The 27,418-nt window shown below is 53.1% G+C and overlaps 15 protein-coding genes and 1 non-coding gene across 16 annotated transcripts; 10 read left to right on the top strand and 6 right to left on the bottom strand.

Moving 5' to 3' along the window:
* Positions 1 to 161: 161 nt before the first annotated feature.
* EI97DRAFT_394855 (RTA1-domain-containing protein) lies at positions 162 to 1,425 on the top strand. The gene is made up of 2 exons (XM_033796314.1): positions 162 to 508; positions 581 to 1,425. Exons 1-2 carry the CDS (start codon positions 325 to 327, stop codon positions 1,351 to 1,353), a joined length of 957 nt encoding a protein of 318 aa, XP_033655981.1. The 5' UTR covers positions 162 to 324; the 3' UTR covers positions 1,354 to 1,425.
* Positions 1,426 to 2,187: 762 nt separating this feature from the next.
* Positions 2,188 to 2,502, top strand: EI97DRAFT_440909 (uncharacterized protein; the record flags this gene model as incomplete). The annotated part of the gene is made up of 1 exon (XM_033799664.1): positions 2,188 to 2,502. One exon carries the CDS (start codon positions 2,188 to 2,190, stop codon positions 2,500 to 2,502), a length of 315 nt encoding a protein of 104 aa, XP_033655980.1.
* A 273-nt stretch (positions 2,503 to 2,775) lies between these two features.
* Positions 2,776 to 5,078, bottom strand: EI97DRAFT_499874 (AAA-domain-containing protein). The gene is made up of 6 exons (XM_033802628.1): positions 4,721 to 5,078; positions 4,637 to 4,663; positions 4,419 to 4,581; positions 4,038 to 4,364; positions 3,535 to 3,985; positions 2,776 to 3,477 (listed from the first exon to the last, which is right to left on the bottom strand). The coding sequence occupies exons 1-6, from the start codon at positions 4,827 to 4,829 to the stop codon at positions 3,256 to 3,258; spliced, it is 1,299 nt and encodes a 432-aa protein (XP_033655979.1). The 5' UTR covers positions 4,830 to 5,078; the 3' UTR covers positions 2,776 to 3,255.
* Positions 5,079 to 5,222: 144 nt separating this feature from the next.
* Positions 5,223 to 5,794, top strand: EI97DRAFT_449088 (Prefoldin beta-like protein; the record flags this gene model as incomplete). Its single annotated transcript, XM_033800198.1, has 5 exons — positions 5,223 to 5,283; positions 5,336 to 5,427; positions 5,460 to 5,584; positions 5,637 to 5,697; positions 5,747 to 5,794. 5 exons carry the CDS (start codon positions 5,223 to 5,225, stop codon positions 5,792 to 5,794), a joined length of 387 nt encoding a protein of 128 aa, XP_033655978.1.
* Positions 5,795 to 6,482: 688 nt separating this feature from the next.
* EI97DRAFT_431658 (ClpP/crotonase) lies at positions 6,483 to 7,609 on the top strand. Its single transcript, XM_033797990.1, has 2 exons — positions 6,483 to 6,855; positions 6,913 to 7,609. The coding sequence occupies exons 1-2, from the start codon at positions 6,530 to 6,532 to the stop codon at positions 7,481 to 7,483; spliced, it is 897 nt and encodes a 298-aa protein (XP_033655977.1). The 5' UTR covers positions 6,483 to 6,529; the 3' UTR covers positions 7,484 to 7,609.
* On the bottom strand, positions 7,584 to 8,182 carry EI97DRAFT_456837 (HIT-like protein; the record flags this gene model as incomplete). Its single annotated transcript, XM_033800767.1, has 4 exons — positions 7,584 to 7,706; positions 7,772 to 7,933; positions 8,017 to 8,099; positions 8,149 to 8,182. The coding sequence occupies 4 exons, from the start codon at positions 8,180 to 8,182 to the stop codon at positions 7,584 to 7,586; spliced, it is 402 nt and encodes a 133-aa protein (XP_033655976.1).
* Positions 8,183 to 8,402: 220 nt separating this feature from the next.
* On the bottom strand, positions 8,403 to 9,432 carry EI97DRAFT_431657 (uncharacterized protein). The gene is made up of 5 exons (XM_033797989.1): positions 9,384 to 9,432; positions 9,168 to 9,330; positions 9,001 to 9,117; positions 8,763 to 8,949; positions 8,403 to 8,708 (listed from the first exon to the last, which is right to left on the bottom strand). The coding sequence occupies exons 1-5, from the start codon at positions 9,413 to 9,415 to the stop codon at positions 8,485 to 8,487; spliced, it is 723 nt and encodes a 240-aa protein (XP_033655975.1). The 5' UTR covers positions 9,416 to 9,432; the 3' UTR covers positions 8,403 to 8,484.
* A 116-nt stretch (positions 9,433 to 9,548) lies between these two features.
* On the top strand, positions 9,549 to 10,642 carry EI97DRAFT_465734 (Metallo-hydrolase/oxidoreductase). Its single transcript, XM_033801489.1, has 3 exons — positions 9,549 to 9,679; positions 9,729 to 9,741; positions 9,787 to 10,642. The coding sequence occupies exons 1-3, from the start codon at positions 9,596 to 9,598 to the stop codon at positions 10,527 to 10,529; spliced, it is 840 nt and encodes a 279-aa protein (XP_033655974.1). The 5' UTR covers positions 9,549 to 9,595; the 3' UTR covers positions 10,530 to 10,642.
* A 78-nt stretch (positions 10,643 to 10,720) lies between these two features.
* EI97DRAFT_t31 lies at positions 10,721 to 10,816 on the top strand. Its single transcript has one exon. It is a non-coding gene; the product is annotated as a tRNA-Ser (tRNA).
* A 1,193-nt stretch (positions 10,817 to 12,009) lies between these two features.
* On the top strand, positions 12,010 to 15,344 carry EI97DRAFT_456834 (uncharacterized protein; the record flags this gene model as incomplete). Its single annotated transcript, XM_033800766.1, has 5 exons — positions 12,010 to 12,061; positions 12,111 to 12,383; positions 12,439 to 12,571; positions 12,631 to 13,316; positions 13,363 to 15,344. 5 exons carry the CDS (start codon positions 12,010 to 12,012, stop codon positions 15,342 to 15,344), a joined length of 3,126 nt encoding a protein of 1,041 aa, XP_033655973.1.
* A 435-nt stretch (positions 15,345 to 15,779) lies between these two features.
* Positions 15,780 to 16,114, bottom strand: EI97DRAFT_456833 (putative chaperone/heat shock protein Hsp12; the record flags this gene model as incomplete). The annotated part of the gene is made up of 2 exons (XM_033800765.1): positions 15,780 to 15,927; positions 15,990 to 16,114. The coding sequence occupies 2 exons, from the start codon at positions 16,112 to 16,114 to the stop codon at positions 15,780 to 15,782; spliced, it is 273 nt and encodes a 90-aa protein (XP_033655972.1).
* Positions 16,115 to 16,139: 25 nt separating this feature from the next.
* On the bottom strand, positions 16,140 to 18,016 carry EI97DRAFT_254418 (uncharacterized protein). Its single transcript, XM_033794167.1, has 2 exons — positions 17,773 to 18,016; positions 16,140 to 17,131 (listed from the first exon to the last, which is right to left on the bottom strand). Exons 1-2 carry the CDS (start codon positions 17,889 to 17,891, stop codon positions 16,579 to 16,581), a joined length of 672 nt encoding a protein of 223 aa, XP_033655971.1. The 5' UTR covers positions 17,892 to 18,016; the 3' UTR covers positions 16,140 to 16,578.
* On the top strand, positions 17,933 to 18,846 carry EI97DRAFT_440902 (membrane fusion mating protein FIG1; the record flags this gene model as incomplete). The annotated part of the gene is made up of 2 exons (XM_033799663.1): positions 17,933 to 17,966; positions 18,137 to 18,846. The coding sequence occupies 2 exons, from the start codon at positions 17,933 to 17,935 to the stop codon at positions 18,844 to 18,846; spliced, it is 744 nt and encodes a 247-aa protein (XP_033655970.1).
* A 536-nt stretch (positions 18,847 to 19,382) lies between these two features.
* EI97DRAFT_414975 (glycine hydroxymethyltransferase) lies at positions 19,383 to 21,315 on the top strand. The gene is made up of 4 exons (XM_033796844.1): positions 19,383 to 19,516; positions 19,572 to 19,622; positions 19,675 to 20,039; positions 20,089 to 21,315. Exons 1-4 carry the CDS (start codon positions 19,481 to 19,483, stop codon positions 21,050 to 21,052), a joined length of 1,416 nt encoding a protein of 471 aa, XP_033655969.1. The 5' UTR covers positions 19,383 to 19,480; the 3' UTR covers positions 21,053 to 21,315.
* Positions 21,316 to 21,491: 176 nt separating this feature from the next.
* Positions 21,492 to 24,164, top strand: EI97DRAFT_431650 (DUF254-domain-containing protein). The gene is made up of 4 exons (XM_033797988.1): positions 21,492 to 22,214; positions 22,280 to 23,154; positions 23,317 to 23,498; positions 23,614 to 24,164. Exons 1-4 carry the CDS (start codon positions 21,575 to 21,577, stop codon positions 23,855 to 23,857), a joined length of 1,941 nt encoding a protein of 646 aa, XP_033655968.1. The 5' UTR covers positions 21,492 to 21,574; the 3' UTR covers positions 23,858 to 24,164.
* Positions 24,165 to 25,267: 1,103 nt separating this feature from the next.
* Positions 25,268 to 27,032, bottom strand: EI97DRAFT_253154 (ATP-dependent RNA helicase DHH1). Its single transcript, XM_033794165.1, has 3 exons — positions 26,886 to 27,032; positions 26,760 to 26,832; positions 25,268 to 26,701 (listed from the first exon to the last, which is right to left on the bottom strand). The coding sequence occupies exons 1-3, from the start codon at positions 26,927 to 26,929 to the stop codon at positions 25,301 to 25,303; spliced, it is 1,518 nt and encodes a 505-aa protein (XP_033655967.1). The 5' UTR covers positions 26,930 to 27,032; the 3' UTR covers positions 25,268 to 25,300.
* Between the last annotated feature and the right edge of the window lie 386 nt (positions 27,033 to 27,418).

Below are 27,418 nucleotides of genomic sequence, written 5' to 3'. Positions count from 1 at the left end.
TCCTTTGGAGTTAGGCTTGTCTCTGCACTCCGTACACACTTCGCCATCATTGGCTGGATGCGGAACACACTCGGCCAGCATCGCCTACAGTGTGTGTCGTATTCTGGCCCATGTGTTTGGTAGGAGAAAAGGGTGAAATTTTAGAGATCCCATTTCCGATGCGATGGAGCTTGTTTTATAAGTATCACTAAAATATCGACCTCCTCCCCAGCTTCCAACTTCGTACCAACTCTCTATTTCCATAATCCATAATCGATATCATCCGCTTGAATTCACAGGCATTCTGCGCTATCATCGTCCCAGAATTCACTTTTGTCGCCTGTCATGGCAGACGAATATCATCCCTCCCTCGATAACCCTAATGCCTGGGTACCTTATCGCTACCATCCATCGAAAACCGCAGCCATTATATTCGTCGTAGCATTCAGCCTGACTACAGTACTGCACGTTCTGCAAGTCTTTAGGAGGAAAACATGGTACTTCATACCATTAGTCGTCGGTGGCATATGTATGTATACGTGCCTTCTGCGAGGGAGACGGCTCAACTTGGGATCATAGACTAACAGAAGTGGCGCCAAAGTCGAAATCGTCGGTTTCATCGGACGAATCCTCTCCGCCAACAATATCTGGGCCCTCGGACCCTTCATCATGCAGTCGCTGCTCCTCCTCCTCGCGCCAGCCTTATTCGCAGCTTCAGTCTATATCATTCTCGGCCGTATCATTCTCCTCACCAACGGTGAAAAATATTCTCTCATCCGTCAGAAATGGCTCACTAAGGTATTCGTGACTGGCGATGTGATGAGCTTCCTCACGCAATGCGGTGGAGGCGGAATTCAAGCTGTTGGGTCCCTCGGCCTGATGCATGCGGGAGAAAAAATCATCATCGTCGGCTTGTTCCTGCAGCTCACGTTCTTCGGATTCTTCATTTTGGTCGCGGGAATCTTTCATCACCGGCTGAGCAGAGCCAATTCGGCGTCTTCTTCCAATACTTCGAGGCATCCGATGAACCGGCGGGGCTCCACTGGTTACCATGACGTTGACGCTTCCGATTCCAACGCCCACGATCTACCTTGGAGACGTCACATGTACGCACTGTACACCGCATCCGCTTTGATCATGATTAGGAGCGTATTCCGCGTTATCGAGTACCTGCAGGGGAATAACGGTTACCTTTTGCGTCGAGAGGTTTTCCTTTACGTTTTCGATGCGTTGCTGATGCTCGTTGTTATGGTCCTCTTCAACTGGATACACCCGGCCGAGGTTACGGATTTGTACCAGAAGCAGATTTCAGGGCAGCCCTTGTGTGATTTGGAAGAAACTAGACAGAGATATCTTGGAACCGGTGAAGAATAGAGATGGAAAGGGTGTGCTCGGGGATACGTCAAGTGTATCTAAGCTGTATTTTAGTTTGAAACTCGAATGGCTATGTGGCGATCATTATGTGAACATTGCTACCGACATGTCTGACACTTGGCCTATCCTAAGGCTACCTATCAGCTCGTCTTTGTGACAATGGACAACTTACGGTCTCGTCGCAAACTAAAAATGATGGAATCACCGTCGCAAGACTTTCCGACCATGTTGTTTGACGTTAATGTCGTATGTCTACAACTTGTTTGCTAGTAGCGAGACTTCAACGGCGTAACGAAACTATATATTTCATGGCGAAAAGCTCTGCTATGGACGCATACTATCTATGTTAGATGTAATGTATAGGAGAAGCTCCGGCGATCCAGCATCTCCGACAGAGCGATACTATCCTTCTGATTGCCGCGAATATCAATCATAAAGGCGCGGGTTCGGGGAGCTGTTGAATAGCGCTTGCCGTTTGAAGCCAGTCATGGATCTCTACATTCCCAGTACTTAGAGTTACAGGAACAGAAATCAAGCAAAAGCACTCGGGCCGACGCGTAAGCCAAGCGAAAAGGGTCTCATCGTTTTATTTTTCAAACATTAAACGGTGAGAGCGCTCCCAGATTCTCCGAAATGCGAGATAGATTACTGGCTCTATACGAGATACGCACCTTATAAGAGATGGATCGGCAACGACTAGCGATTGCATATCATAACCGGGGCTGGAGAGTTTCGGCAGCGGAGCATTCTCAAATCTGATCTATCTAAGACCATTAAAGTGATGACGGATTTCTTTTCGCCAGCTTTCAAGTTAATCATCCTGACAAGACTTCTATGGTGCTGCGGTCGCACTACCTGACATGGTGGAAAAGAAGGAAAGGCTCTCCGGAGTATTTGAGCTACCCGGCACTGAAAGGTATGACTGTTGACATCCCGCTCGCACTTACTGAGGGGCTTAAAAATGTGCCTCGACACTACGGCGACACTCCTCGTGATCACGGCCCGGTGACTGGATTGAAAAGTGGTGCAACGGTCACCGGGAAAACTTTTGCGTGGGGTTTCATTGACGGTGTCAGTGACATTGTTGTAAAGCCAAACCAGGGAGCTCAGAAGGAAGGAATGAAGGGTGCCGTTAAGGGGTTGGGTTAGGGTATGGTAGGTATGGCTACAAGGAGTAGTGCTGGTATGTTCGGTCTTTTGGGTTATACTACATCTGGGATTGCGAAGAGTTTAAGAACGGTTGTGTATACGAAGACTAGAAAGAGAATCGCTGACGCGAGGCATGCCGAAGGGAGGTGGCTGCCTGAGAAGTGTAAATATGGGTCAAACGAGACGGAGGAGATTCTGAAGAAATTCGAGTCTTTGACTAAGAAATGACGAAGAGGAATAACCCGTAGTCAGGAGAGGATATGCTGTTGGGGAATTGAGGTTTAAGGACTTCGATATCAACTCTTAATCTCAGGTCTCGAGAACTAAATCCCGCTAGGAGAGTGAAAGTTTCCTCTGGAATAATCCACTCCTGCTTTCCAACATGCTAATAGCTAATGTCGCGTCTCATCAACCAAAACCTACCATAAGGTAGTTTTTGCAGTGAGATTTGCTTTAACATACCTTGGATGCCTATTTAGCGCTCTCTCCCCGTATAGGGTTGATATCAACTTGTCTAAAATATCCAAAGTCCTGATCCACCAAACCTTATCTTCCATGGGTAACGGATCACTATCAGAAACCAGAACCTCGAAACGCGGTATGCACATCCACCTACGCCTTGCAAAGCGGGACGAAAACGCTGACTCTCAAATATATCCATTCCAGAATCACCGACACGGAAGGGCACACCCATATAGACGCCCTGCCGGTCTCCCACCTCTCGTACTGCACAATGCATGGTCCCCTTTCGCACTACGCCCCCTCGCTACCAAACTCCTTTGTCCATTCCGCATTCCTCTGCAGATCCTCCTTACTAACAGTCGGTCTGCTCGCCTTGATCGCTTTGATGAAGTCCTTGAGCCGCAGCGGCGGTTCGGCAAGCTTCTCGCCATCGAGCTCCGTCCACGTCATCTCCTTCGCTTGCGGGTCTCCAGGTGAGCAGGGTGTCCACTTTTCCACGCCGTCTTGGATGACCTATCGAGTGTTAAAAGACTTTGATAGGGTGTGGAAAGAAGGGAGACGACTACATACCGGTTTATAATGAGTTGCCGTCTGAATCAGTCGCACAGGCTGCATGAGTGCGTCTTGTACCGCGATGGAGATGTCGCTTCCGGAATAGCCTTCGCTTAACTCTCCCAGCTTCCTGTAATCTTGCGGTGTAAGCTCACAGGGCGTGTTCCCGACCGCGAGCTCAAACATCTTGATCCTAGCAGGCAGATCCGGTAGACTGATATGTACCCTGCGCTGGAAACGTCGGCGAATTGCTGCATCGAGCTGCCATGGGATATTCGTGGCGCCTAGGATGAGGACACCGCGGGAGTCTTTTCCAACACCATCCATTTGCACGAGAAGCTCGGTTTTGATGCGCCGGGATGGTTCGGAATCTCCTTCGCCGCGAACGCCGCACAGCGCGTCGATTTCGTCGATAAAGATGATCGAAGGCTTGTTCTCGCGAGCCATAGTGAAGAGTTGTTTTACTAACCTGGGTGGTAGAGTTAGCTGTGACCAGGCTTCGTGCGGCGAGGGGTGCTAACCGTTCGCTCTCACCCATCCACTTGCTGACCAGGTCGGAACTTGATATGCTGAAGAAAGTGCTGTTCGCCTCTGTTGCCACGGCCTTCGCCAGATAACTCTTACCCGTACCAGGCGGCCCGTACAGTAGTATTCCCTTCCACGGTTGCCGCTTTCCGCTGAATAAATGCGGGAACTTGATAGGTAATATGACAGCCTCCTTCAGGGCCTCCTTCGCCTGATCCAGACCCGCCACGTCTTCCCACCGAATGTTTGGTTTTTCGGACAATATTGCGCCGGCGAGCGCGCCGCGCAGCTTCTTGGAGTCGGCGTCTTCCTCTGTATCGTCGCTATAACCAGGTGTCAGCAGCAGGGTAGACTATAGTCACCACGCTCCAACTTACCTCTTTCCGGTTCCATCTGAAGCCTTGCCGTTTGCGCCCATGGCACTGGGTTTCTTTCGATTCGCCTCATTCTCCGTTATATGCTTTTTCACCTTTTCTGCCCGCTCCATGTACTCTGCCACCTTCCCCCTCATGGTCTCTTTGCTCCTCTGGTTCTTCTCCCCTTCGCTCGTCAGTATACAAATGCGTCGAGCGCCAAGGGAACGGGTTACGCTCACATTTTAGGGCGAGCATGAAGAGCTCCACTATGATAGAGCCGTTAGATCTATACAACAGTTTCTCCTGATATGGGCGGCACCTACGAGCTGAGCAATACGCCGGGTATGCCTTCTCGTATTCCCCGGCATTGTCCAAGGCAATCGCGACCTTGATAGAGTCGATGGCCCGGTCCCGGAAAGTCCCAGTGCTCATCCTGAGCACCTTTTCCTTAACAAACTAAATGAAAACCCAGGCTATTTCCTCTGAGACCGCTTGAGGGGCGTGGCGGCGGTGTCGGTGTTGTTGACGATGGCTGGCGGCGGGCCAATGAGGGCGGTCTCGGCGAAAATGATGGGTGTGCAGGAGATCGTGAGAGAGCCGATGTCTTCTAGACGCCGCAGAATCAGAGTGAGAGCCAATATACACACGAAGGCAGATGTTTGAAATTGCGCTGGAGTTGTTGATGGTTGCTAGGTGCCTGCAACCATGTCACCTTGCGCCCCGCATCGAGAAGCTAGTCCTAGATAGGAAATGGCGACCTGGTTTACCACAAATGCTTCCAAGGTTTCTCTGGACGTTCTCCGCGAGTCCAATACAACGGGGATCATGGCAGAGATACAGAAGAAGCTGCAAGAACTGTCCGATGAGTTCCAGAAGCTACAGGGCGGTGAGTAGGTGCTTGTGTACTGTCATGTTCATGCTTGCTAATTGTAACCCAGAGCTCTCGACCGTTGTTGAGGCACGCGAGAAGCTCGAGGCGCAGCAGCAGGAGAATACGACTGTGAAGAAGGTGCGATCTGGCTGTAGAACAGTGTCCAGGGCAGGAACTGAGCCGTTGGATAGGAATTCGATCTTCTCGCCGACGATGCAAACATTTACAAGCAGATCGGACCTGTGCTCCTGAAGCAGGATAAGACTGAAGCCGTGATGGCTGTAAACGGCCGTTTGGAATTTATCGAGAAGGAGATGTGAGCCGATTCCATGGTGAGACACGCGCGGCGTGGGACTAACATTGAGCAGAGGAAGAATTGAGAAACAGATCAAGGATATCCGGGACAAGAGCGAGAAGGTTAAGATCGAGGTGTGTTACGCTTGGTAGTGGACAATCACAGTCTCTGATGCGATAGCAGATCATCCGGATTCAGACTGCAGCCCAACAAGCGCAGGCAGCTGCATGAGAATGTCGATATTTTGACTCACAGTATCGTCTCCAATACCCCAGCTTTCTCCGTCGTAATACGAAGTTGAACCTTGCGAGAGAGGGAGCTTCGGTTTACGTCTCCAGCCTGTTTGGTTATCGTCCCTGTCACCATCGGACGCACATGTCTTCTCTGCATGCAGCCGTCTGTACCGGGCAAGTAGCATCTCCCCTGACGCAGCCAGGTTGGGTCGCCGGCCGAACTACTGACCTGAGGAGTCAGAAAGATGATTATACGATGCTCCGAGGCGAGTAAAGAGAATTAGAGAAGGACAAGCACCTCCGCCATTCAGAACGAGTGCGGGCCGCGCCATCATCTTAAATCTAGGGCATGCGGGATATTCTTAAGCACGCAACTGGTGATGTAAAGGACGGAAGGATGATAACAATGGCAATGCAGTGCTCTTATGGTTCTCAGTCTCCGTTCTCGTTCCTCTGTCCTTCAATGCTGCAATTTCGTTGCGCAGTAGCATCTCCCTGAAAAGGACCGCGCACTTGGACGTACAGACATAAACATGAAGATGATTGTGTAATCGGAATACTATACATATGAATGTACCACAAATCGTCTCACCCATGAATGTACTGTAGTATTCACTCCTGGTCATAGCTCCTTTTACCGAGTGCCGCTAATACCCGCCATGTCGCGATGCTTCAACCTTTGGGATGCTCCTCAGACTTTCCACCATCTCGTCCTGCTTCCGCGAAATCCACGATGCCTCTCCTTCTCCGGCCCCAAGCACGATTGCTATTCTGCCAATTCCAGCGCCGCACATACTCCGCCGCACCAGGACCCGTCATCAACGTCACAAGCGTACCAGCACCGCATTGCGGTAGCATCCGCATCCTCTCGCTGAACCGGCCCGAGGCGCGGAACGCCATATCGAGGCAATTGCTAGCCGAACTGTCGCACCAGGTCAACAGCATACACAATGAAGGAGAGGCCGGAGCGACAAGGGCACTGATTCTGGCAAGCGACGTGGATTCGAGCTTCTGCGCTGGTGCCGATCTCAAAGAACGAGCGGGCTTCACGCAGGAGGAGTATGTAGTCTACAATTATTGAGACCTGTTCATATCAACTGACGTCTTGGAAACCAGGACAGCCAACTTCCTGGCCTCGCTACGCGCAACCTTCACCTCGATCCAAAATCTCCCCATCCCTACCATAACGGCGCTCGCAGGCCCCGCATTCGGAGGCGGCCTGGAAATGGCCCTCACAACTCACATGCGCGTATTTGCTTCTACAGCGACTGTAGCGCTGCCCGAGACGCGGTTGGCCATCATTCCCGGCGCAGGAGGAACATATCGACTCCCCGCTCTGATCGGCCTCTCTCGCGCTCGCGATCTGATCTTGACAGGACGTCGGGTCGGCGGACCTGAAGCATACTTTTTAGGGCTATGCGATAGGCTTGTAGAAGTCACGCCGGAGGACGCACAGCAGCCGGGTGCTGCGCGGTCGAAGGTGCTAGAGGAGGCTGTGAAGCTGGCGAGGGACATCTGTGAGGGCGGGCCTATTGCCATTAAAGCGGCGCTGGCAGCCGTTGAGGGCTGCGCTCTGGGAGAGAAGGCGGAGAATGCGGCTTATGAGGTTGTGGTGAAGACGAAGGATCGGGATGAGGCCTTGGCTGCGTTTAGGGAGAAGAGGAAGCCGACGTTCAGGGGGCATTGAATATAAGACGAGAAAATGAAACTATTACTGGTCTTGCAACTGCATAATCAGGTCCTCGGGACTCGGTGCTCACATTCCAACTACCGTTTCTCTTATCACTTCACATCTTCGATCTCATCTCCTCCAACAACTTCTGGAGCTCGCCCTTATCCGCTGGCTTAGTCGGCCACGAGATTCCCAATCCCTCAGTCTCATTCGGTTTCGGAATCACATGGAAGTGGACCTAATGCTCTGTCAGCGATTCACGTCTACCTTATCATTCCGTGAGACAAGGAACTGGTCACTCACATGATCCACAACCTGATGCGCAATCCTCCCATTGTTTTGCAGAAGATTATAGTTTTCCAAATTCTGTGCAAGCGCAATCTTCTTTGCTACGGAAAGCACCTCGGAGAGCTGGTCGTCGGGGATGTCGTGGAGTTTGGCGCCGTGGTATTTGGGAATGATGAGCTACGCAATTGTCAATTACTAATTCCACGAGCAGTTTAAGCGGTGCTGGTGATTGAATGAGGGACTGGGAAGGGGCAGCATACAGAATGGCCTTTGCTGAGAGGTCCAATGTCTAGGAACGCGAGCGTCTTCTCACTCTCGAAGATCTTCAATGCAGGGATCTCGCCTGGAGCATGTTAACTTGTCCTCGGAGGGGGATTGCGGAATTGCCGTACCCCGGATGATTTTGCAGAAGATACAGGCGGCCATTGTGTTCGCTGGGACTGCAGTTTGAGGTATGTGAATGCTTGAAAGGTATCGGTGACGTGAGGTTCGAGGTTCGAGGTTCGGAAACTGGAGCTCAGGTGGGGTGTTGTACGCGGGGGCGGGGCAGGAGCTGGGGTATTTGCAGACAAGGAAGGTCTGACCGATGTCCATCATTCTTTCGAAAAGTTCACCAATTACTCATTGGTAAATAGCTTGTTATACACAAACTGAACGGGGTATATTGTTATAACGAACAGCTAAGCAGAAAATAGGCGTCAACATGAACAATATACGCTAATCCCAAATCATGCCCGTTCCGCCCACTTCCAATCCTCGCATTCAAAGTTGGCATAACATCTGAACTCATTGCTCAGTCCTTTGGCATGTTTTGGCTCGAAAGTAGTAGTATGTGCGCCGACTTTTGCATAAAGCCTCTGGATCAAGGTTTCCATTCGCTCTCCGGTACACACAATCAACCGGAGAGAATCTTGGGACCAGGATTTTGCGAGCCAGCGGACCGTCAGAGCGGCTTGAAAACGTCAATCATGGATTACCAAAAAGATGCGACATCTGGATTACGCACCCTTGGTCTGGCAGTCCTGACTGAGGAACGGAGGATCGCAGATGATGCGGTCAAAGGAGCCCTTCAGTTCAGCGGGTAGCCGTGTAGCATGCTCGAAGTCATAATGGACAAACTCCTTGAACACACCGAAACGCTCATCGAATTCGAGTAATCTGATTGTTGGTCGGCATTGATATTCTCCGGATTTCTGAGGGTCGTTAACGGCAAAGTCGCCCACAACCACAAGCCCGGCACGTACTAAGAGATTCTTGAGCTGAATGAAGGCGCTTGGTGCTGATACAACTGCTATTCGGGTTTCGTCTGTGGCTCCTTCGAGCAGCTGTCTGGCTAAAATGGAGGCTGTTTCGTCGTTGTACTAGAGACTTGTCAGTGCTCTATGATTACAAAGAAGTTCGTATATCATACCCAGAACTGGCTCGCATTCCAATCCTCTGTGAAGGCTTCCATTGAAAAACTTCCCTCAAAATCATCCTCAGCTTTCGCTTTGAGATCTTCGAACTGCTTTTGCCTCGCATCCTTCTCGCCATAAAATTCTTTCAGCAGGGCCAACGTGTCCGCAGGGAGCTGCCTGCAGTGTCAACTAAGCAAAAGGCACGACAAATCGAATATTGGTCCACGTACGGGACATCATCATCCACGTCTGTTGACGCCATGGTCGCTGACTTTTTAGTTGTTCACAAGCTTCGGATATCGAAGAAGAGACCTAGCCGACTACGCGTTATCGATAAGCGAACCCTGTTGTGCCTGTACCTCGGAAAGTCCAATGACTGAACATGAACATAAGATGGCGATTGCGGGGTGTCCGTCCTGCCTTTCACAGATTGTATTCCACAATGACAGAGCCTCTGGTACCTCTTCCGCCCCTTGAAAAGCTGAGCGACAGAGTAATCCGGGTGCTGGCTGGGAATCCGGGCAAGGTGCGTCGTGTTAGCCGAGTTATACACAACATCTAACGGGATGTTTTAGTTCACGCTGCAAGGTTCGTAGTTTGAGAAGCTGAAAGAGTATGTCTGAGATGTACAAGGAACAAATACGTACATTGTCGGCACTGGGTCCAGCCGTCTCCTCATAGACACGGGCGAGGGCAGACCAGTATGGATAAACTCAATCAAGGCAGTCCTGGAGAAGGAGAAGATCGCAATCGACAAAGCGCTCCTCACGCACTGGCACCATGACCACATTGAGGGAGTACCAGATCTGCTCAAAGCATTTCCTAATACGAAGGTGTTCAAAAACAACCCGAAGGATGGATGGTCCGACATCCAGGACGGACAGAGGTTCGAGACAGAGGGTGCAACTTTGCGAGCCTTGTACAGCCCCGGGCATACCACTGACCATATGGCTTTCATCCTCGAAGAAGAAGATGCCATGTTCACTGGCGACAACGTCCTAGGCCAGGGCACTGCGGTATTCGAGGACTTGAGCACGTACATGGAGAGTCTGGAGGCCATGTCCAAGGCGTTCAAAGGCCGGGCATACCCAGGACACGGCCCAGTGATTGAGGAAGGACCCGCAAAAGTGTTGGAGTACATCAAGCACCGCAAGTTGCGCGAAAAGCAGGTATTAGACGTCCTTGCGCAGCCAAAAGAGGGCGGTTGGTCGTCGATGGATATTGTCAAGGTGATCTATAAGGATTATCCTGAGAATTTGTGGCAGCCGGCGGAAAAGGGCATTCTGCAGATATTGGAGAAGTTGAGGAAGGAGGGTAGGGTGAAACATGACGAAGAGAACAACACCTGGTCGTTAAGTGGGAAAGCGGCACTCTAATTTATGACCATTTCTTCGGGACGTGTAAAGGGTACTGCTCAGTAGTCAGTCCGTTTCCCTGCAATATGAGGAGAGAACTGCATAATCACGAGTGGCACTTCGCCTAGAAAGGGACATTTAGCTGTCACATTTATGACGAGCCGCATTCTAACATATAAGATTTGCAACCGGAAATTTTAATCAAACTATCTGACAAAGTGCCAGAGTGGTTAATGGGTTAGACTTGAATTTCTATATTCAGTCATCTAATGGCTTCGGCCGCGCAGGTTCGATCCCTGTCTTTGTCGCTTTTCTTTTTTGATTTTGCTGCCAGACCTGCCACATGCATGCTCGGATGCTTCCAAGGTTCTGAGCGATTTCCCTTTTTCCTTTCCACCTCCTCAAGCGTCCGGTTCTCTTCAACGGCTTCGGCGCCGCCCAACAAGATGGACGTGCGTGCCCCTTTCGGTGGTGCCAATACGGCAGATTGCTGACGTTCTCAGAAATTCCACCAAGCAGGGCCAGCAACCCCAAGCTATCAGCTTTTGTTACCGTAGGGTTCTCCTCTGGCCGTTTCTTTTTGAACGGACGACATGAAAAGAAGCTCCAAATCCCCCGCACAGCATCAGAAGCTTGATGATCCCCGCGGTTCTCCCGTTCCCGAAGGATGAAGCGGATCAGGATACCGCCACAACTGGCCCCCAACCCAAGAACTTATTAGGTCCCGACATGGTGCGGCTTATGCCTGTCGCTCGAACCTTGGTACAGGGTCAGCAACACCACGCACAAGAGAAATATATTAAAATGCACGACCTGGATGGGGTTGCGTTGCATCCGCTAACGGACACGAAAAACGCCTACCGTTGGGCGTTTTCCGCTCCAAGTACGCTTTCTCGCGAGTTGCCAGTTCGTGGATGCTCGCTGGAATTTGGCTCCCCATACGGAGTAGTGGAAGCTGTTACTCGCCTCTGCATCATCAACTCCTGAAGCTTAACTGGTTGACGGGAAAAGGAGGCTCGAATTAATCGGACCCCTGGGCATCCAAGAATCTCCAGCCCTACGACGCATTACTCATTTCTGCAAAGGGTAAGCAGGCGACGCATTTTCTACACCCGGGCCAGCAGATCCCCATGTCTCGAGAAACCCCGAGTATTGGCTAGCACTCGATGAAGGGGCTCAAGCTCCAGCATACCCGTATCGACCAATTGGAGAGACATTTGCTTGCGCACGCAGCACCCCCGATGATGGCTGGCACCCAGGATTTGGCTCCTTCGAGTTTAACCTTAATGCAGCAAGGACCAGCCTTAACGTGCTCTCTCCGTGAGTCCGTTCGCATGCCGATTTTAATAAATATCAACTGGCGTCCATGGACCTGGTTCGGGTCTTGCGGTCCAACTCCAAGGGTCCTGGGAACCACACGCGCATTCTCGAGCGGTGTCGATTGCGCTGCTACGACCTCAAGTTCTTGCTTGTGTAAAATCAGCAAGACGAGTCGGGCGTCATGAGGGCCATTCAGTGGGCGACTTTGATATCGGTCGCTTTCGCAGCGACGGGTAAGGATTCTTCCTCAATCTGCGCGAGTGATTTTGACCTTGGCCACAGACTCGTCTTCGTCGCGCCCGGAAATCAGCGCCAACTCCACTACAGCTTCTTCGGCGGTGTCATCACAAAATGCCGGTGGAAAACCAGTAACCGGACTGGCAGCTTCGCTCCCCGATGTCATCCTCCCTATACCAGAACCCACCGCGACGACGTCCTCCGCTGCTCCCATTGGGAACTCTTCTGTATCTTCTGCGACTCCGTCGCCGACCGCTACTGGATATGTCAACCCATGGGAAGGAACCTACACGAATCCACTGGAGCCCACAGGAACTGGTGAGTAATGGAGGAATCCTAATTGCAACAAAATACGATGCTAATATGTCTTTAGGCTTGGAATATGCGCTTCAGTGTCAGAATGCGTATTACAGCTGGACGTCAGTCAACACCGACTACATCACGGCGTCAAAAACATTGTACAACTTCACTTCGGTGATCAGGAGCGAGACAGTCTATGAAGTCCAGTAAGCTACCGGCTCCGGATGACGTTTCAGAACGCAATAGACTGACCCGTCGATTCAAGCACATATTATACAACGTCGTATTATACACTGTGCGATGGACATCCCCGCGTCATCACATCTGAGCCCACAGCGACCTCAACCACGACCCTCCTTCCCTCGACTACCACGGTTTTGGCTCAGGGTGTCTGGTGGGCGTCCCTCAACGAGCCAAACTGCACTGTTGCGTTCGACGACTGCGAAAAGCTGTGGACCCGCTACTCGTCTGCCTCCGAGGTCTACCAAAGCGTGTCCTTTAGTAGCGCCAACACCATCGTGTCTCTGGGACCAGGAGCCAGCTACTGGGTGGTCGATGGAAAGACGACAACCTTCCCTACGCCCTTTCCGTCGAGGATTTCACTAGGCGATGAGTATATCCACAGATCCATTCCGGTCCAGCCTGGATTGAGCAATTATATCATCGTCACGGACCCCCCTCCCGGGCATCTGTACATTGATGATGGCTACACCATGACGGCTGGAGGTCCTCCTGTGACGATTGAGCATGTCATCGACTTCACGAATACGCCGTACACGCCCCACTGCCGCACCGAAAGACCCACCTGCACAGCAGGCTCGCGATGCGAGATTAGCGGCGACCGAGTAGAAATCTACTTCTTCCCGCCTCCTGCGAATGCAACACTTAACCGAGATATGTGTGCGCAGGAACCGGGGCCCTTCGCCACTACCAGGCCGCCCACCAACTACAGTAAGTTTGAACATGCGTTCGGCATCAACACCACTAACTTTGACAGCCTGGACTCCCATCACTACGGGGCCCTACACCGTTCTTCCGGGAAATACAACTTGGTACTCGGGCAACATCTACGTCTCGCTCAACCGCATCAAAGCCGAATGCAAATGGTCCAACACCCCTGTGCCAGTGGGCGGCAATTATGGCGGCAGCATCCTCACCATGGCGCCCTCGGAGCTTTTCTCCCAGAGGGCGTACCTATCCAAGTCCGAACCGTGGGACGCACGTGAGATGGACTGGGAGCCGTATGCGTACCCCTTCAATACCGACGACCTCATCTCGCCCTATCCATGGTCCGCGTGGAAAGGAACGCCGGATTGCGTGTGGGATGCTTGCACCAGCATCAACGGTTCCTACAATCCGTGGATTGCCGTGCCTGAGGCGATCCGCCGGCTGGACGAGAACTGGAAGACGTGCGACCTTGCCCTCCATGGGCTATATGATCCACCGATCGCGCTGAGCACGGTGGGGAATATCTTCGTGACGCTGACGACGCTGGAGCCGATGCCGCAGCCTACGCCAGGACAACAACCGCCGCTGAGCCAGGTCGAGCCCACGAGGTTGCCTCCGAAACCTACTGCGCCTATGCTAGCGCCGGGTGACGTTCCGGGTCAGGGGCCCTCTCCAGAGGATCCTCCGCTTCAGAATAATCCAGGGCAAGGGAATCCGGCACAGCCGGGGCCCAACCCGCAGCCGGTTCCTGCTCCGACACCCACGACTATCGGAACAGTGGGTGATCAGCCCATCGTCGTGATTCCGCAGCCGACGAACCCAGCCTCAGGAGGGGATCCCGCAAATTCACCTGGGGGCGGCCCAGGAAATGGCAATGGTGCTCCAGGTCAACAGGAACCTCCTCCGGCCATCGTCATCGGCACACAGACCCTCCAACCTGGCTCCTCCATCACCATCCCCGGCGGCACCACCATCGTCCTCCCTCCCGCCGACAACAACCCTGGGAATGGCAACGGCAACGGCAACGGAAACCCCTCTGGGCCTACGCAAATCATCGTCCGGCCGCCCAACAACGCGGCCCCTTCAACCATCAACATTCCCGCTGGTGCTCTCAACCCGGCCCCCGCTCCCCCCGCCCCAACCACCATTGGCGTCGTAGGCGGCAGCCCCGTCATCCTCAACCCAGCGAATCCCTCGCACATTCACGTCGGGGGTCCCAATGGCGGTGATTTGCTCCTCGCGCCCGGTGTACCTGGAGTTGTCGTGGGTGGCGGAACGAGCATTTCCATGCTGAACCCGAGCGAGATTTTGGTCAGCGCGCCGGGCCAGGGGGCGAGTACGTTGCACATCCCGCCTGTTTTGCCGGCCGGAGCCACGCCGACGCAGGGCGTGGTTGTGACGATGCCTGGCGGAGAGCAAGTGACGGCGACGGCGGTCTGGGGCCCTCAGGGAAGCAGTTTGGTAGTAGATGGCACGATGGTGGTTCCCGGGGGAGCGGCGGTGACGTTGGGAAATGGCGTCGTTGTTAGCCAGGCGCCTGGTCAGCAGGGCGGGCTTGTGGTTGTGGACCCCGAGTCTGGGGCCACCAGTACACTTGCCATTAGCTTTGTAGCGGGGCTGGGACAGGCTCAAACGACGGGGAGCGCGGTCTTGGGCGCTGTGGTCACGATTGGCGGGAAGACGTACACGGCTCTGGATCAGGGGAGGAGTGTTGTGATTCCCGAGTTGGGGATCACGCTCACTGAGGGGGGAAGCGCCAGTGTGGTTGCTGGGACGGTGTTGAGTGATGGGGGTACGGGGATTGTGGTGGCGGGGACGACGCAGACGTTCTCGAGTGTCTCGTTGGGTGGTGGTGGTGGAAATGGAAATGGGAATGGGAATGGGAATGGGGGAGGGAATGGGAGAGGGAATGAGGCGCAATCGGCCGTGACGTCGAAGAAGGGCGGGGCGCAGAGAATAGGAGGGGAAGGGTTGATGATGTGGTGGGTTGGTGTTTGTGTGGCCGTGGGGGCTTTGGCGGTGGGATTGTAGGGTCTCTGCTGGCCCTTTGAAAGCATAGCATAGCATAGTATAATGAGCGATTTTGTAGATAGATGATACCATTGGAAACATCAAAGCTATAGTCAAGGTCTTGACCAATGATGTGAATTGTCCTGGAGAGGTGCATTACGTGGCATTCGTGCACCTAGTCTCCAACGGTGTACAGTGAGAATCTGCATGAGCAGACGAGGCTTGGGAGCCAAAGGACGGAATGTCGTCACAAAGAGCGGAGTCACTGTCCAATTCACAGATCAAGCAGCACTATTGTAAGTTGAAGTGTGAATATCATCCATTCATTAGCCGCAAGGGCTGTCTGGTATCATAATACATGTTCGTGACCATGGGTCAAAGACGAAATCCTCCACGACTCCCATCCATTGCCGTATCGGTTCGATGACAGATTCCGTAGGTCGTCAACCGTAGCATCTAGTGCTTGTCGCCCAAGCCGAGGGCATCCTTCGTCTTGTCGAGGATGGAGCCACCAGCGGAGCCGTGGACCTCGCGGTCCTTGGAGCGGCCCACCTTGTCGGTGAATTCCTGGCCGGCGGACTTCTGGTCGTCGGGCTGGACGCCACTATTGGAAGATGTCAGTTCATGATCGATGATGGGACAAGAGGTAAAAAGGGAGTGACCTACCGGGCAATCTTGTCGCCGGTGTCGGTGAAGGTCTCCTTCACCTTCTGCTGGGTGGACTTGGTGGAGTCGGGAGTGACACCCTCCTTGAGCTTGTCGGAGAAATCCTTGCGGCCGGCGTCAGACATGATGGTTGTTGGTGGTGTGGTTGGTTGTTGTTTGATTGGAGTGGTTGTGAAGATTGTGTGGTAGTTGTTGTTGATTGCTTGTGTTGTTGTTGGTGTGATGAGGAGAGGGTTGAAGGCGTAGGCGGAGGGGGTTTATGTATTGAGCCCGAGGCAGCAGCTCAGGGGAAATACGTCATAGGCAAATGGAGGCGTGGAAGGAGTGAAGGGTGGATTGCCCTTTCCGCATTCGTGATGAAACAAACCACGAACAAAGTCCCTGAATGCCAACGAACCTTGAAAGGGTCCCTCATGACCAAAAGACGTCATTACTTTCCCAATTGGTTGTCGGAGCTGCCAGGGCGCCCTGGACCCTGATTCGCTGCATTCCAGCCTGGTGAGAGTCTGCGATGTTTGTTGCGGAGTGTTGCGGGGTGGTGGTGATGTCATAGTTTGTGGCGGTTGTTGAGGGAAGCGCTTGGGCCCACTCACGCGGCGGTGCATTGCTCAGGAACAAAGTACGAGTTCCTTGATTTACCCATTTGAGCGCATATACTTACGTAGTCTACGAGTATGTGCGCGTGCCAGCTGATGGGGTGACGTAGAGTTGTACGGGTAAGCGGCAATCTCGAGCCAATATGACAACCGATTTGTGATTGACCTCCGCGAACATATTCGGGTTCATGGAATGAGGGGTGATGCGTCATGGCATTTCGTTCAATTGCGACATCTCCATGGGAGAATTCGTTTGGCAATGCTTCTCGGCCGTCGAGCTGCGTTAGGGGTCGTCTCCAGATGGTGTGACTCCTGAAACATCCAAGGCCCACCGGAGACTGCAGCCATGTTCCGTCCAGAGGTGAGCAGACAGACGCTGTGCGTCCCCTCACAGATATGAAAACGAATCGGCTCATTGCTGAATGGTCCTCGCGATGATGATCTTGCGTTGATGTCGATTCGCAGTAGCTACCGAGCACTCCTTTCTGCCATCTCTCATCCTGCAAACAAGAATGAATCCGTGGACATCTCATCCCTTGAGGCATCAAGTTTGAGGCATCGACAGTCGTTACGAAATTGGCGTCGGGGAAGGAGTTTGTGCGCAAAGAATTCCAAGTCCACGGGTAGCTACACACCTCGACATGTGCTCCTCAAATGTACGGTATCTGCGACGGAAGAGTGACTTTGACAAGCGGATGTCCCAGATCCTATCTGGAGCAGAACACGACCAAAGCACTCGCATGGAGACTAGTACTCTTTTTCCATCTATATCGCCATGATAACTCCACGTCGCAGCAACGAAACAGAGAGGTTGGGATAACCTCAGGATGCCCAGACGCCACGGCTGCTCGCATCTCCATGCACGGTCGCTGACTGGCCGGCAAGTGAGGTGGCTGGTGCTCCCGCGACGTTGCCCCAGACAGCGCCCATTGTTTGTATTCGCTTCCAGCCTCTCCCCAGCCACACCCTTCTCAGGCCCAACCTCACCTTTTTCACCATAGCAAAAGTCCTCTGCCCTGCAGCAGAGCAGAACTCCAGTCTAAGCTACACACCTTCCTCTCGCTCACCCTCTTCACCTCCGGACACATTCTGACAATTGTTCGTCGCAGTTGAGATCCCGTCGAGACCGGCACTAAGATCCGACCCACTGCATTCCTCCACTCTCCACACCGTCGAACCCCCGGGACCAAGCCAGTCGCTCGCTCGTTCCCGCTTTCCTTTGACGCCGGCATTCTTTAATACGACCCTGCCCCGACTGCATTCCCCTCAAGCTCCCTCCCGGCCCTCCGGGAGCCGTAGGAGCCATCCGAACATTCCAGCGGGAGATATAGGACAATCGCAGGCAGCATGGCGAACTTGAGGATTGCGGTGACCATGAAACGTGAGTGCCGCATGTCAGGAGCGACGACAACAACTAACCACCTGCCGCAGGGTTGCTACCGTTTCTGGGTTACCACCATGTTCTCATGATACTGATAGCAGTCGCTATCATCTTACTATGTGAGCGACTTCAACACCCTGGCGCGAGTTAAAAAACTAACAGGCATGCAGCATTATTGCTTGCTGGTTGCTCATCCTCGTCCCCACTCATCCCCGGTATCTTCCTCATTTCCATGTGGTATGAAAAATACACGCCCACCTATTCTTCCGAACAAGTCGACCCTGGAGTCAACGCGGCGATCGCAAACATTGTGGGAAACGCTCAATTGGGAGTGCGCGTGGGATACTTTGGCATCTGCATAAACGGCGATGGCGGTTCATGGATCTGCTCAAACAACGCAACCGCCCTTGCAGATGGAGTTTCCATCGACCAGGATCCGCTCAACCTGATCTGGGTCGCCAGCACCTTCAAGGACGCCGTCGTGTTCCCCTACCTGATCATCGTCGCCATCATCCTCGCCTTCGTTACCTTCATTCTCCTCGCCACCTTTCCCGGTTGGCACGAGGAGCGTGACGCGGCAACCGGTTCCGACGTCGACGTCAAGCCGTTCCCATCAAGACCCGTCTCTCAAGTAGCACTTGCGCTGATCTTCATCGCCAGCATCTTTATCTTGGTCAGTGTGCTTTGGCAACACACCGCTTCGGTTGCAGCAGCAGCAGTGGCACAGGACCTGGGCAATGGCTCAGTGAAATCGGGAATAGGGACCAGTGCCATGGTGTTGGGCTGGTTCGGATTTGTCCTTTTTATCATCGTCACGATAGGATTGTTGGTTATGATCCTCAGCATCATTGTCTTGGACCGTCTGACAGATAACGATTAAACGAACCAAGAGATTGCTCTGATCGAGGACGATGGATACCACAGTATATTAGCGCGCGCCTCCGCCCCGCACGTCGAAGCTATTGGAGTCTTTTTCGATTCGTCCTGTATAGTTGTCATACCCCGGGCCCTTTTGGCTCTTGCGACGCAGCGTGCTGCTTAAGCAGAAGACATTTTGGCATTTTCGGCGTTGAACGGTTCGGATATTATTGGAATGAGAACGTGAGAAAAAGTTGGGATGAACAACATGGGGCAGAAGACATGCAAGGAGAAGGAAATGATTGCAAGACTGTATGTAGCGCATCCACACGAGATAATGAAGGCCTCCAGGCCAATAGCATCTTTCGCCGAACCCTTCTTCAAGCTCTGTTCATGGGGTATTGTTCCATTGCAAGCTGGAGTGGCATTTACTCCGTACCCCAGTCGGACTCCGATGACGGTCCAGACTCCGCCCCGCCATACCACATGCAGCCTAGCGCGCCTGCCCCTCCATGAAAAAAGTAGTGGCGAGTTACACCGCTGACCGGCGACTTTACACATTAAGATCCCACCGACCGCTGATTTCCTCTTCCTCACCCTCTCCTTTCATTCCTTAAACCTCTCCTTGGTCTGGTTACTGATCAATTGCCTGCACCATGTCGCACTACGCTCTGCCCAAGTCTCACCAGGACGTACGTTCCCCATTGAACAACAAAGAAGAACAGATCGGATACTGACTCATTGCAGCTCATGGAGAAGTCTCTGGTGGAGACGGACCCTGACGTCGCTGAGATCATGGTATGTTCTTTCTGGAAGGTCTCTAGAATCTCCCCGCGCTGACGCGCAATAGAAAAAGGAGATCCAGCGCCAGCGCGAATCCATCCTACTCATCGCCTCCGAGAATGTCACATCTCGAGCCGTCTTTGACGCGCTTGGGTCGCCCATGTCCAACAAGTACTCTGAAGGCTATCCCGGCGCCCGCTACTACGGCGGAAACGAGCACATTGACGAGATTGAGCTTCTGTGCCAGAAGCGCGCCCTCGAGGCCTTCGGGCTGGACCCGGAGAAGTGGGGTGTCAACGTTCAGTGCTTGAGCGGCAGCCCTGCCAACCTGCAGGTGTACCAGGCCATCATGAGGCCGCACGACAGGCTGATGGGCTTGGATCTACCCCACGGTGGACATTTGAGTCACGGCTACCAGACGCCCCAGAGGAAGTAAGGGATTTGAATGCATCCCACTCATAATATAAGCTGACCTTCGCAGGATCTCGGCTGTTTCGACCTACTTCGAGACCTTCCCGTACCGGGTCAACCTCGAGACGGGCTTGATTGACTATGATCGCCTCGAGGAGAACGCACTCATGTATCGACCCAAGGTCCTTGTTGCCGGAACTTCGGCCTACTGCCGCGAGATCGACTATGCCCGTATGCGCGAGATTGCCGACAAGGTCGGCTGCTACCTGATGATGGACATGGCCCACATTTCCGGTCTCATTGCGGCTGGTGTGAACAAGTCGCCCTTCCCCTACTGCGATATTGTCACCACCACGACCCACAAGTCGCTTCGTGGACCCCGTGGCGCTATGATTTTCTTCCGCAAGGGTGTGCGCAAGACCGACCCCAAGACCGGCAAGGAGACCCTCTACGACCTCGAGGGCCCCATCAACTTCTCCGTTTTCCCTGGTCATCAGGGTGGCCCCCACAACCACACCATCACCGCTCTCGCTGTCGCGCTCAAGCAGGCCCAGTCCGATGACTTCAAGGCCTACCAGGAGCAAGTCATCAAGAACGCCAAGCAGCTTGAGATCAGCTTCAAGGAGCTCGGCTACAAGCTCGTCACCGACGGTACGGACAACCATATGGTCCTCCTCGACCTGAAGCCTCAGAATCTCGACGGGGCTCGTGTGGAAGCCGTCCTTGAGCAGATCAACATCGCCTGCAACAAGAACACCACCCCCGGTGACAAGTCGGCACTGACCCCCATGGGTATCCGTATCGGTGCGCCAGCCATGACCTCGCGTGGCATGGGCGAGGAAGATTTCAAGAGGATTGCTCAGTACATCGACGCCGCGATCAAGCTTTGCCAGAAGATCCAGGCCGAGCTTCCCAAGGACGCCAACAAGCTGAAGGACTTCAAGGCCAAGGTTGCCTCGGGCGAGGTGGAGGAGATCAACAACCTAAAGAAGGAGATTGCGGCTTGGGCCAGCACCTTCCCCCTTCCCTTCTAGACGTGACCTCTAGATATTTCTCATCTTCAACATGGTAATTAGGTTCCAATATGGTTGCAAGGCGTTCGAGGTGGGACGGGGTTTCAACAAAAGTAGGCATTTTGGGCATTTAACATGCATCTGGCGAGTGTACATCGCATCGTTTTATGCGGATCTAGACCGATATCCAGGGTTACTAGAGAGGCCGTTGTAGGCCCGTGGCTCTATCAATTCAATCAGTACCATCGATGCTGTCTAACAGCATGCAATGGAAGTTTCAACAAATTGGTCTTCTCGTTCATTATCATGGGCCTCATATGAGTGCATTTTATGAGTTCCCATACTACACACTATGCAGCTGGATATGTAGGACTCGAATCGCGAATCCTATCCCAGATTCGTCGTTACTGGCTGGAATGGCCCGTGCTGCGCCGCTTAAACAGCATCAACCCACTGGCGTCACTGCGGTACAACTTTATCAAACAAAGCACATATGGCATCCCCCACCGCGTCCGCCCATGCTACAAAGAGCTTTTCCCCTTCATGGACCATACAGGGAGCGCTGGCCCCCATCCGCATAGTGAAGCTCCAGACAAAGCTCGAGGTGGGCAGGCTAGCGCTCCCAAGGGCGAAGATGGGGTCGGCGAGCACGTCTCCAATCACACCCTCAGCGTAATACGGAGCGCTTCACAGAAGTCGTCGTCAAACAACCTCACTGCCGTATCCCGAGAAGGAACGCCTCCGCCCCTGCCTCCTCGACCGAAGACGCTGAGTCTCCTGGATTCGCGACCCTCCTCGTCCCATGCAGGAACGCCGCCCCGCCCTCAACTTGTCTCTAAGCCTACCACACAGCTTTCCTATTCCGACACGCAATTCTACAGCACTGAATCCAAATACGAGTCTTCTTCCTCTTCCGCGTCACGTCGGATTCGGGGCCGCGCTACCAGCGATGTGGACACCGCGAGCGTGCAAAGCATAATGCCTGGCCGTGAGCAGAGCGAAGAGACGGAGAGCATGTTGGGTGAGGTTATCGGAGAACATCAGACGCTCTTTCAGGCGCTGGGTGATCGTTTTCAAAGCCAGGAGGTGGAGAGTCTGTTTCCCTCGGATCCAGAGTTCGAGCAGGCGTTCAAGCACGAGTTTGATGAGATTGAGAATATAGACGCCCGGGGCACCAATGAAGGTCAGAATGCTTGGTATTCGTGGTCCATATCTGGTGTGTTCTTTTACTGATCTGTACGGCTATAGAATCCGTCATGCGGAACTGGAGAAGCAAGTTGAAACACTTCCTCATTCTCTCGTCGGCCGGAAAACCCATCTACAGCCGCCACGGCAACGATGAATTGATCACAAACTACATGGGAGTGGTTCAGACCATCATATCGTTCTACCAGTCCAAAAACGATGGCCTGAAGAGCTTCACGGCCGGCGAAGTACGATTCCTGGTTATGACCAAGGGCCCCCTGAACCTAGTCGCCATCAGTCGTCTTCCGGAGAGCGATGCGCAGCTGCGGGCTCAGCTGGACGCTCTATACATGCAGATCCTCTCAACCCTCACTCTTCCAAGCCTGGAGCGCATGTTTGCTGCACGGGCAAACTACGACTTGCGCCGGCCACTCCAGGGAACGGAGGTCCTTCTCTCCGCATTAGCGGACGGCTTCACGCGTGGGTCCCCTTCCACGTTGCTGGGCGCCCTCGAGTGTCTAAGACTCCGCAAATCCCATCGCCAAGCCATCAACAATACGTTCCTCAAAACGCGCTCCGAGAACCTCCTTTACGGTCTCATCGTCGCCTCGGGCAAACTCGTTTCCGTCGTGCGTCCCAAGAAGCACTCTCTCCACCCCGGAGACCTGCATCTCATCTTCAACATGCTGTTTGAAGCTGGCAGCGTCAAAGCCGGCGGTGGGGAGAACTGGATCCCGCTTTGTCTGCCGGGTTTCAACAATACGGGGTATCTGTATATGTATGTTAGCTTTTTGGACTTGGAGCGTCCCGAGGAGAAGATGGAGGAGAGACCGAGGAGTAGCGGTGGTGGGGAGGGCGATGAGGTGGCCATCCTGTTGATTAGCGCAAATAAGGAGGCATTCTATGAGTTGAGGGGTATGAGGGACGAGTTGGTTGAGGTATGTCTACCATTTCCATTGCATATGTGGGTTCCAAATGTGCATGTCCTGCCTCGCTTTTGCACGCATCCTCTCTCCCCTGTCGCCGTTTTACGATCGTCTCTCCAGAGTATACACAACACGTGTTACACCGATCACGACTGATACGAAAATTCCGCACAGCAACTCCAAAAGAATGGCTCCATCGCGCATATCCGACAAGCCGTCCGAAAAGGCCGGCCCAAGTGCATAGACATTGTGCCCGGCAGCCCGCTACGCCACTTCCTGTACAAGAGCCGCGGGAACGTGCAATTCACGATGCCGGCCTGGGAACCGTACTTCGAGACGCCATTGGACCGGCGGCGGTACGTTTCATTTTCCTTTCCTTTGCACGATTAATTCCATTCCACCATTCCGGTGCACCTCTCAACAAGTGTCAACCCAAAACACGTAGTTCGTGACTAAGAGATGATCATCCAGCCTCACAAACCTCTACGCCAAACTGCACGCGCAGCTCCACGCGCGGCCGGCGCCCTTGAAGGTCCTGCACGAGTCGGCGACGACGAGCATGGCGCTGGCGTGGTCGACGCCCCTGTTTGAATTGTATTGCGTTGCTCCCGGGAATACGGGCCGAGCGGCGTTGGCGCAGGCGGCGAATATGGTGGTCAAGTGGGTGAGGCGGGAGGAGGAGAGGGTGTTTATTATTGGGGGTGCCGTGTTTTGAATTGTGCAGGGAGGAGGACGGGGAGGGATGGAGAAGGTGAAGATATACCCATTTAGCACGGTTGCATACCCAGGAATGGATTGATGGTTTGGATCAGCCGTTTATGACGCATTGGAGTTGATGTTAGGATTGTGTTCAGTATTGCATACTGATTGATACATGTGTGAGGAAATGGGTTGTCTGAAGAAGGTGTAGATTGTACATCTTTACTCGCCTGTGGGATGTGTCCCAACGGCGACGAGATGGAAATAGATGAAATGACATGGAAGGAGGATGGGATGATAGTTGGGCGTTCACTCACTCCACATCCTCACGTCGCCTCACTTACCTCGCCCCGCCACTTCTTTAAAAAGTGGTTCAGCCTCACGCACACAAAAGCTTCTAGACAATCACGAATCACAAGCACATCACCACCAACTTACGACGCCATTTTCGGGATATCAATTCTTTGCATTGGGCGAAGCTACGAACCACTAAGCCACACTATACCCCTACTTTTTTTTCAATCATTTCTTTCTACCAGGAGCACTGACCCGGACCATTTTCCATCTCCCGCAATTGCACATACTCGTCATTTCAAGCTCCTCGGACAATGACGAACAGGGGAGGAAGAGGTTTGAAAACAGTCGGAGCCAAAGTTCCCAGACTGATCCGGTCGCATTTCCATTCCACGTAGCGCGTCGGAACGGAAATGGATGATCAACAGTGACAGGCTGGAGTCCATGTCGTGGGCTCCAGAGATTGGCGCAGGTCCCTAAAGGAGGGAGAGGAACCGCAGATTAAGTTGAAAGGATGTCGCCATAGGCAGGATTGTACAGCAACATATCTGTAAGGAGGATGGCGATGAGATGGTGAGGGGAAAATGTAATCTCGTTGAACGAGGGTGGATTTGAAGTTGAAAGGTGGTCGTAATCCCCAAGAAGGTTGACCCCCGAGCAAGGATATCGGAAGACCAACGGCGCCGAGAGAGCGGTGGACAAGTCTATCGTGAAACGGTGTAGACTGTTAAGAAACGCCGCCGGTTGCCAATGCTACGGATCCGAAGACATATGGTACCGTAAAGTCCGAAAGAGGGGCTCCCAGGGTCACCGAATCCCTGCGGTGAAAGAAGAGAAGAACAGACAGGAGAAAGTAGTACCTCGAACCCAGACCAAGGTATATAATACAGAGTGGACTGGCATGAAGACTCCAGATGCGCCAAGGTATCGATTTGTGAGACGATGGAGGTCACGTATCCCGTACCGATTCGTCGACGATCGCTCATGTCAGCATAACAAACAGGATAGCGCCAAAACTCCAGAAAATGTTCAGTGCCGAAAGGAGATAAAATGCAAACACCTGGCTCAGGAAAACGAGATAGATAGAAAAAGTCCCTAGCAGGATAACAATCGCCCAAGGAAAGAGCGAGGTGATACCCTACCTTTCTTGACCCCTCGCGGCTTGCTAAGCCTGAGCTGGAGCCCACGGCTGCGGCTGGCCCTGCACCGTTTGCCTTTGGGCACCTTGGGGGCCACTTCTTCGCTGTCCTCCGTACTGGCCACCACGAGGATTACGGTTGAAGTTTTGGCGGTTGCCCTGCGGAGCTCCAGCTGGCCTGCTAGCATTGGGTTGTCCATCCTGCCTCTCCTGGTTGGAGGGCTGAGTGGGGCCACGAGGAGGAGGGTTGGAAATCGGACGCGGGATCGTCGAGGGGGAATCATAAACATACAAGCTCTTCTCAATGACCGGTGGAATAGGCTGAATCTCCGTACCCAACTCCTGCTCAATGCGATAAAGGTTGAAACGATCATCCCAATTGATCAGGTTAATAGCCAGACCTAAATGGCCAAAACGACCGGAACGCCCAATGCGGTGAAGATACGTCTCAGCATTCTTCGGGAAATCGAAGTTGATGACCACGTTGACCGCCTGGATATCGATACCACGAGTAAGCAGATCCGAACAAACAAGGTTGCGGCAGAGACCGCTGCGGAAATCATGGAAAACACGGTTGCGGCTATGTTGGGGCATGCGCGCATGGGAGTAGAAACAGGAGTAGCCAAGTTCAGTGATCTTCTTAGCAAGCAGCTCCACGCGGTTGGTGGAGTTGCAGAAAATGATCGACTGATTGATCTGCAGCTTATTGAAAAGTGTGTTCAAGCAGTGCACCTTCTGCTTCTCTTCAACAAAGGCATAGTATTGCGTGATACCTCGGAGCGTGAGCTCGTCCATCAGGTTGATCTCATACGGCGAGTTCATGTGCTTGTCCTTGAAGGTCTTGACGACGATGGGGAAGGTGGCGCTGAAGAGCATGACCTGGCGATCGCGAGGGTGGAATGAGAGCAATTCCTCGATGACAGGAGTGAACTCGGGCGACAGAAGCTTATCTGCCTCGTCCATGACGAACGTCTGGCAAGCGGAGAGATCCGCCACGCCCTGTTTCGCCAGATCCAAGATTCGCCCGGGAGTGCCGACAATGATGTGAACCGTATCCTGCAGCCTAATGATGTCGTCCTTCAATCCAGTACCTCCCGTAGATGCCATGATATTGAGCTTAAGATGTTTGCCGAGGGTTTTGCAAACCTGCGAGGTTTGGAGGGCCAGCTCCCGAGTGGGGACCAGGATAAGAGCCTGGGTCTTGCTGATCTTGGGGTTCACCCGTTCTAGCGTAGGAATCACAAAAGCAGCCGTCTTGCCTGTCCCGTTCTTCGCTCGTGCTAGAATATCTCGGCCGGTCAATGCAACAGGTATGGCGTCTTCTTGGATGGGCGACGGCTTCTCGAAACCGGCTTCGAAGATGCCCATCATGAGTTCTCGCTTGATATGAAAGTCCTCAAACTCGAGCCCTTTGGTTTTGGTTACGTCCTAGAGCTACAGCTTTAGCGTACCGATCCGGCTCCGTTCAGATGCTCGGAACACTAACCTCAGTTTGAGGGCGGAGATCCTTCACTGGTTGTTTCAATTGACTTCTCCAGTCCGCTGAAGCCGCATTTTCGCTGGAAGAGCTCGTCAGTTAGGCACATTTAGCCCACCTCAGCAATGAGCCTACCTTATATTCGTAGCCGCCATCTGACCGGCCAGTTGATCTGTCATTGTGTCCGGTATGATAGATGATTGGGGGGAGATTTTGTAGCAGCTGGAGGTGTATGCGTCAAAGGGCCGTGACTGTGGTGGCCTGGTTGTATTCCAGAGCGGGTGAGGCAGAACTTCGGAGTGGGGCAAAGGCGATTGAACGGTCGAACAGGGCTGGTGATGTTGGCGGTTTGTTTGGCGTAGGGATCAGGACGCTGACGGCTTGGAGAGTGTAGTAGCCGCTACGTAAAGGCTTTGATCGTGTGTTAAGAGGTCACAAAGGTGATGTGTCGTGTTGCGCGGAACAGTCGGTTGCTTCGTTGATCGGTTTAGAATTGAGGAAATCTCGTGTATTTGGTATAAGCCGTTGAGGGGCTTTAAGGTGTACTGCCTGGATTGGTCGTCGGTCTGCGTGGAGGTTGTTGGGGAAGAGACGCTGGTGTGCGGTGATTCTCGAAACCTTTTGGAGTTGAGGTTGGATGTAGTTGGTGGGGAGAAGCTTACGTAAAG

Source organism: Westerdykella ornata (genome assembly GCF_010094085.1).
Source record: "Westerdykella ornata strain CBS 379.55 unplaced genomic scaffold EI97scaffold_5, whole genome shotgun sequence".
NCBI lineage: Eukaryota > Fungi > Ascomycota > Dothideomycetes > Pleosporales > Sporormiaceae > Westerdykella > Westerdykella ornata.
The sequence above is the reverse complement of the archived record's forward strand: the minus strand, read 5'-3'. Positions and strand labels throughout refer to the sequence as shown.

Bases quoted from the DNA above. Each gene is read 5' to 3' on its own strand.
- EI97DRAFT_431657 (XM_033797989.1), bottom strand. From the start codon at position 9,415: ATGGCGTCAACAGACGTGGATGATGATGTCCC. The intron at 9,331-9,383 runs GTACGTGGACCA...TTGACACTGCAG, and splicing joins GACGTGGATGATGATGTCCC to GCAGCTCCCTGCGGACACGT. The intron at 8,709-8,762 runs GTGCGTAATCCA...GACGTTTTCAAG, and splicing joins TCAGGACTGCCAGACCAAGG to CCGCTCTGACGGTCCGCTGG.
- EI97DRAFT_254418 (XM_033794167.1), bottom strand. From the start codon at position 17,891: ATGGCTCCTACGGCTCCCGGAGGGCCGGGAGGGAGCTTGAGGGGAATG. The intron at 17,132-17,772 runs GTCCCGGGGGTT...TGCCTCAAACTT, and splicing joins ACGAGCGAGCGACTGGCTTG to GATGCCTCAAGGGATGAGAT.
- EI97DRAFT_253154 (XM_033794165.1), bottom strand. From the start codon at position 26,929: ATGACAGATCAACTGGCCGGTCAGATGGCGGCTACGAATATAAG. The intron at 26,833-26,885 runs GTAGGCTCATTG...GAGCTCTTCCAG, and splicing joins ATGGCGGCTACGAATATAAG to CGAAAATGCGGCTTCAGCGG. The intron at 26,702-26,759 runs GTTAGTGTTCCG...CTGTAGCTCTAG, and splicing joins ATCTCCGCCCTCAAACTGAG to GACGTAACCAAAACCAAAGG.
- EI97DRAFT_431658 (XM_033797990.1), top strand. From the start codon at position 6,530: ATGCCTCTCCTTCTCCGGCCCCAAGCACGATTGCTATTCTGCCAATTC. The intron at 6,856-6,912 runs GTATGTAGTCTA...CTTGGAAACCAG, and splicing joins GCGGGCTTCACGCAGGAGGA to GACAGCCAACTTCCTGGCCT.
- EI97DRAFT_414975 (XM_033796844.1), top strand. From the start codon at position 19,481: ATGTCGCACTACGCTCTGCCCAAGTCTCACCAGGAC. The intron at 19,517-19,571 runs GTACGTTCCCCA...GACTCATTGCAG, and splicing joins TGCCCAAGTCTCACCAGGAC to CTCATGGAGAAGTCTCTGGT. The intron at 19,623-19,674 runs GTATGTTCTTTC...GACGCGCAATAG, and splicing joins CTGACGTCGCTGAGATCATG to AAAAAGGAGATCCAGCGCCA.
- EI97DRAFT_465734 (XM_033801489.1), top strand. From the start codon at position 9,596: ATGACAGAGCCTCTGGTACCTCTTCCGCCCCTTGAAAAGCTGAGCGAC.
- EI97DRAFT_431650 (XM_033797988.1), top strand. From the start codon at position 21,575: ATGGACCATACAGGGAGCGCTGGCCCCCATCCGCATAGTGAAGCTCCA. The intron at 22,215-22,279 runs GTCAGAATGCTT...GTACGGCTATAG, and splicing joins CGCCCGGGGCACCAATGAAG to AATCCGTCATGCGGAACTGG. The intron at 23,155-23,316 runs GTATGTCTACCA...AATTCCGCACAG, and splicing joins TGAGGGACGAGTTGGTTGAG to CAACTCCAAAAGAATGGCTC.
- EI97DRAFT_499874 (XM_033802628.1), bottom strand. From the start codon at position 4,829: ATGAGCACTGGGACTTTCCGGGACCGGGCCATCGACTCTATCAAGGTC. The intron at 4,664-4,720 runs GTAGGTGCCGCC...GCTCTATCATAG, and splicing joins CCCGGCGTATTGCTCAGCTC to TGGAGCTCTTCATGCTCGCC. The intron at 3,986-4,037 runs GTTAGCACCCCT...TCTACCACCCAG, and splicing joins TGGATGGGTGAGAGCGAACG to GTTAGTAAAACAACTCTTCA.
- EI97DRAFT_394855 (XM_033796314.1), top strand. From the start codon at position 325: ATGGCAGACGAATATCATCCCTCCCTCGATAACCCTAATGCCTGGGTA. The intron at 509-580 runs GTATGTATACGT...GTGGCGCCAAAG, and splicing joins ATTAGTCGTCGGTGGCATAT to TCGAAATCGTCGGTTTCATC.